Consider the following 5,890-nt stretch of genomic DNA (forward strand, 5'->3'; position numbering starts at 1 on the left):
AGTAGAGTGGCTTAATTATATACAAAGTGGCTTATGTTATTCAGTAAGTTTCTAGGAGTAGCTTTATGCAGAAACCCAGGTTTCTTCCAAACCTTCCCTTCCCAATTAAAGAAACACGTTCCTTCCATCTATGAAAAGAAACACCTAAACAAAAACCTTCCCAATCTATGGAGACAGATTAACCCACACATACAACTTTCCGACCAAACAGCCTCTGGTCTGCTACGCTGGCTACAGGTCACCACATGACTCCAAAGAAAAGAAAGTAGAATTCAACAAGCTGAAAAGTTGAACACGAAAAAGTAGAAAACACTTGACAGGATATTTTCAATTTCATTTAAGCACACATTAATTCAAGAAAATTGAAACTCGTTCTTACTTGGCAAGTTACACATAAGGTGTGACAAAGCTGAGTCTTTCCAGAGCGGAATTCGCCATATAACTCAGTAATAGATCCCGTTTCGATTCCTCCTATCAAAGCCAGATCTTGCAGTATTTAGAACTACAGTTATCACCTCAAAGCAAGTACTTATAAAAAAAAAGTTTGTTAAACTGCATCATGGGTAGAAATTCTAACAGACAATGCTTCTTTGTGAAGACTATAACATCAAATAATATGTACCATCTAAGATCTTATCAAGCTCCCTAGACCCTGAAGATATCTGAATTATTTCAAGCCGCTGTGCATGGAGTTGGCCTGCGCTAGTGAAACCCAAAGGGACCAGTTTCGAAGCTGTTCAAATGCAAACAGAATCAAACCTCAATAATTGCAGTAACCATGAAACCGAAAGGGAAACTAGATAACACAAAATGAGCATCTTGACATGCCTGCCTCAACAATTTTGTCAACTTTAGCTTCACTAATTCCTTTAATTTGCAGAAGCTCCTTTCGAGGAGAGTATGCTACAGATTCAACTGTACATAAACCAGCGTCTTTCAACTTCTTTATATCAAGGGCCGCGATTCCAGCCTCCTTTAGGGTTAAAATTTGAAGTTAGCCTCTAAAATACCATCAAATATCGGTAATTAATCAAAATTATTATGTAAATCTTGCAAAAAATATCACCAAGAACAAGATACCATCAAAGCCCTAATATCAGAAGAAGAAACAACCCAAACTCTGGATAGAAATCAGATGGGTTTTCTTACAAGATTAAGCTTAGATTGGAATTAATTCAAGAACCCATTTGACAACTTCGATATTGAAACCCTTATTTTGTTGAGAACGATTATTGGGAGGGGTGGGGGGGTAAGATAATAAACACTAGTAATCGATTCGAAAGAAACCCGTCACAAGTACCCTAGTTTGAGCAAGAACAAGTTATGAAACTAAAGATTTGATTAACGAAGAGAGTAACATGCCTGAAGTTGTTCGACAGGGAAAGGGCCATGCTGCATTTCTTCCAACTGTTCATCTTGCTGTTGTTGTTGTTGTTCTTGGTGAGCCGTTTTCTGGGTTCTCTGCCTCTGCTCCATCACAGAATTCGATCCGAAATCAGAAGAAATGAACGAAAACGGTGACGAAGCCAAAGGGCAAGAAAAGAATGGTAGTATTTGAAAAGATTTCACAGGCGCCAATTTGACGCGTACGCCAGATTGGGTGTTTCTATTGAACAAGATTTGATAAGAAAAATCTTTTTTTTTCAACAAATAATAAAATAAAATTATTTATTTATTTTCTGAAATAAATAAACAAATATTATCGTACCATTTTATGTCTCAAATTGTTTTCCTGTGGAATGAAATTTGTTAAAAAAAAATTCACTTCGAAGGAAATGAAATGTTATCAGATTTAACCGTCGATTTGGTTGGTAGACATTAAAGGGAATTTGTTAAAAGAATTAGAATCTGTCTGTTTGGTTCACATAATTTAACTTTATAATTTGAATGAAACATTGGTAAATGGCTAAAATATCTGTTTGTTTGATTCACATAATGTAACTTTGGAATTAGACTGAATATTGATAAAGGACAATATTTCTTTTTTGAAACAAAAAATCCAGCTATTTTGGTTCAAATTGGTGGTGGTCGGCGGTGGTTCAAATCGACGGTGGTCGACAATGGTTCASATCGGCACTRGTCAGCGGTGGTTCTAAGCGATGGTGATAGGCAGTGGATCAGGTCAGCGGTAGTTCCTATCAAATGGTGGTACAAATCGACAGTAGTTCAGATCAGTGGTGGTCAACGGTGGTTCAGATCGGTGGTTCAAATTGGCAGTGGTCGACAATGGTTGGTCGTGGTTCAGATCAAGCAGGGAAGACAGGATAATTTTGTCTTTTTAAGAAAATGAGATGAAAAGGGAATTGAACTCCTCTCAATTGTGATGAAACGGCCAAATCCATAACGATGAAATGTGTGGAATTCAATTTAATTTTATAGGTAAACCAAATGCATAAACGAATTTTGGTCAATATAATTGATCATTCTAATTTCTTCAACTTTCGTCGAAATCCTGCAAAAAAACGCCTTCCAATGATCTTTTTGTAGATTTTGAATATGTGTAACATTGCAAAATTCTTTTAGACTAAGAAAAGAGGTTTCAATATATATTGAATGAAATGAGTCTAAAACTATAACTTATATGAAACTCTAAAGGGTTTTTTTTGTTGGTTTTCCATTAAGTCTTGTATGAATAAAACTTTGTATGGATTAATCTATATGTATAGATCAGTAGGTTTTTTTGTTTAAGAGAGTTTTTTCATAGATAGAATGACCATATTTTTTAATTGGGAGAGACATGTTTGGAAAAAAAAACTTAAAAGAGTCTATTTGACTCAAGCTAATAAATGAAAATGACAACATTACCCCGATTTAACCGGGAATGAATTTTTTGGGCTTCTAAGGGAATGAGCTCATTATATTATAGGAAACCAAATGGTTTTCGTTGTTTTCATTCTCATTGACTGTTGATTAATACATCTAACCAAACACCTCCTTAGACTGTATATATAAAGCCCCCCTAAAAGCCTACTGAATAAGATACTTTTTATATCATTAAGCCATTATCGAACAWTAATATATAGTTGACCAAATAAGTTGTGAGTCTAATTAAGATGCTAACAAACATGTCCTAGCACGTCCCCTCCAACGGAGGCTATATATTGTCCCAGAGTGTTTAGAGAAGGCTAGACGAGTATAGATTGCCTCATAGCATTGAGTCCATACGATGGTAGATCTTGACTTTAATATCATGTGTGAATATGTATAGTGCAAAATGAAATATAATTGTTTGGCAATTGTTTACAATGAAATTATGGCACTTAATGATTAAAAGAGGCCCATTCAGAGCACTGTAGAACCAGTAAGAGACATATTTTTTTGTCAAACAAGATTCACCTCTTAATGAATCAGAGATTGTTCGGAAACTATAACAAAAAGTTTAWGGAACAGAGAGCAATATGAAACCATAGAGAAGGTAGAGTCAAATCTAAGAGTCGTACAAATAGAAAATCTACAAAAAGAAGTTTCATACTTCATATTCATATGTGAATATGATCTAATCTACTTTTGTGTGAATAAGTCACTGTTTCGAAATATATCTGCATTCAAGTACATTATAACAGCCTCTAAATTGCTAGCTACCTTATGCATCTACTGGCTGATCAAGTGCTGTCATGCTTCACTTTTTATACCTTTGGAAACTGTTGTTACCTCTGTGTGGGATATACTGGGTTTGTTTGGTTTTGAACGCTAGCTGTAAAAGCCGACACGAACAGGAACATTAGCAGCTTTTACCCAGCTTTCGCCTTGTATAAACGGGCCAACCGTGTACTTAAACGCTTCTTCTTTCTTGAAATCGGCCTGATAACCTCCCCACTTCACTCTATCTTTGAGATGCGATCCGGCACCGATGTTGTTATACTCTGCGTAAAACAACGTCTGGAGGGCAAACTCTCCTTCCCACGGCAACCAACCTACAGGATCAACAACGTCTTCAATCTCCGATTCCATCACGACCGTTCTCGAGTATTCTTTCCATGGCCTCCCAAGATAACTCTTGATCTTCGACTGTTCTGGCTTCAGCGAAGAATCTGCGGCAATCTTGCATTTCTGTAACACGATCCCTGTCGTTTGGTGCTTGTCGGTTCTTCCCTGAGCAGTCACGGTGTTTTGCTGATTCTCCATCGGTTTCCTGATGACGATATCGCATGTTTGGAAGATTGCAGCCGCATCCCCGAATATGAAATCTATCGTTCCCATTATGTAGCATCCGCGATAGAATTGCCTGTGTGTTTGGGCATACAATGTGTCTTGATATCCCTCCATTCGACAATTCAAGAAGACCGAACAATCGGATTGCACTCTTAGCGCCACCGCTTGATGCTTCTCGGGACCTGCTGTATTTCTAAAACCGATCGATTGCGCCATAAATCCTCTCCCGATAGCCGCTGCATACATTCATGATAACAAATTCTCTTAGCTTCTGGTTATATGTTGGAACTTTCGTAAGTTAAACATATTCTAACATGGTATCAGAGCAAAATGCARTATTCATACCAAATGTTGCTGTTTGAAATGTAGGAACTCCATCTACAAAATTTTTGCTTCCGGTGATGACGGTTTTCTGCGATCCGTCACCGTAAATGGTGACGTTCGCCATTTGTTTCGTTACGATCACGTTCTCTTCGTAAACTCCCCCTTTAATGTAGATGACATACCGCCCTTGATACTTTTGGGGCAACGATTCCAGCGTCTTAGAAATCGTCGTAAAATCTCCCGAACCATCTTTAGCGACGGTTACGTTCGGAGTCTGGCTAGGCGCATCGGCCTTTAGCAACCTGCGTATGTCAGGGGTCATCCACTTAGGAAGYTCCTTATCTGCATTTCCCGATAGAAGACGGCGGTTGGTGGCGGCGATGGCAGGCGGTGGTGCTCCTCCTTTATCAAACGACGACACTATCGCAAGTGAATTGCTCGTGAGCTCCTTGGCCATCTTCAAAGACTTCTCGACACTAACCCGAGTTGCCTCTTCTGTAATCGCATCGACGCACGTTTGCTGATACGAGATTACCGCACTCAACCAACTGTCTAAATCCCGAGTTGCAGCGCTTCCTGTGGCTGCATTTCGTGAACGATTGAAATCGTCTTGGGCATCTTCGAGAACTTGCTTACAAACTTCATATGAAGCTTTCTGCTCTTTAGAAGCCGTTTCGGCCTTCATGACCGTGGAGGTTTGTCTAATGGCGGCATCGAGCTCATCAGAGGCCGCGGCTATCGCAGCATTAACGAGATCATTCGGTTTCAGCGACGACCACGATTTAGAACTCAAYGTTTTCTCAAGCCGGGTCTCGCACGTTTCTTTATAATCCGTCGATAAACAAGCCGTTTTAACGGCCTTTTGAGTTTGCAAAACTTTTTGGTCTTTGTTTCCATCCTCAGATGGCTTGTTTCCGCTGTTGCCATTCTTGCCGTTGTCGTTGTTGTCGTCGTTTACGTTTGGCAAGTTATCAACGTCATCATTGGCGTCGTTTTCTTGGGAATTGTTGAGGAAAATCAAGAAAGCGGCGAYGGCGCCTGAAAGAAGCAAAATGGCTACGACGACACCAATCATGATCCGCTGTTTGAGCTTTTGTTCTCTTTCGAGCCTTCGGCGTTCCGAGATTTGGTCGAAATCTTGAAATGCCATGATTTAATTGCCCAGAAAGCAATGAAGCTTTCTTTTTGATCCCTGCCTTGGATTATAACCAAGGCAGAGGATACAAGATCTGGAAATCTTTAAAAAAAAAAGAAAAAAACAAAAAGTTGAAGCAAAATTTGTACAAAAGAATTTGGTTGTTTGATGATATTGAATAGAATGATATTATGTTGTAACAAATTATGAAGGGATTGTGGAGTGGAGGATTTTGAGGACCGTTTTCTTCTCACCAAATGCAATAAATCATGTACTCAA

At 38.9% G+C, this 5,890-nt stretch overlaps 2 protein-coding genes across 2 annotated transcripts in view; both read right to left on the reverse strand.

The window, feature by feature from the left end:
• The window catches only part of LOC112504345 (DNA repair protein RAD51 homolog B), a 3,971-nt gene extending 2,401 nt beyond the window's left edge, over window positions 1–1,570 (reverse strand). Inside the window, exons 1-5 of the mRNA XM_025108281.1 lie at window positions 1,363–1,570; window positions 829–973; window positions 623–733; window positions 380–471; window positions 243–280 (exon numbers count right to left, since the gene is read on the reverse strand). Of these exons, the coding sequence (XP_024964049.1) occupies window positions 243–280; window positions 380–471; window positions 623–733; window positions 829–973; window positions 1,363–1,476 (500 nt within the window). The 5' untranslated portion in view covers window positions 1,477–1,570. The remainder of the gene's footprint in view (window positions 1–242; window positions 281–379; window positions 472–622; window positions 734–828; window positions 974–1,362) is intronic.
• Window positions 1,571–3,690: 2,120 nt separating this feature from the next.
• Window positions 3,691–5,626, reverse strand: LOC112508053 (pectinesterase-like). Its single transcript, XM_025112835.1, has 2 exons — window positions 4,498–5,626; window positions 3,691–4,388 (listed from the first exon to the last, which is right to left on the reverse strand). The coding sequence occupies exons 1-2, from the start codon at window positions 5,624–5,626 to the stop codon at window positions 3,691–3,693; spliced, it is 1,827 nt and encodes a 608-aa protein (XP_024968603.1).
• Between the last annotated feature and the right edge of the window lie 264 nt (window positions 5,627–5,890).

Source organism: Cynara cardunculus (assembly GCF_001531365.2).
Source record: "Cynara cardunculus var. scolymus isolate 2C chromosome LG 2, CcrdV1, whole genome shotgun sequence".
In the NCBI taxonomy this organism is placed as follows: Eukaryota; Viridiplantae; Streptophyta; class Magnoliopsida; order Asterales; family Asteraceae; genus Cynara; species Cynara cardunculus.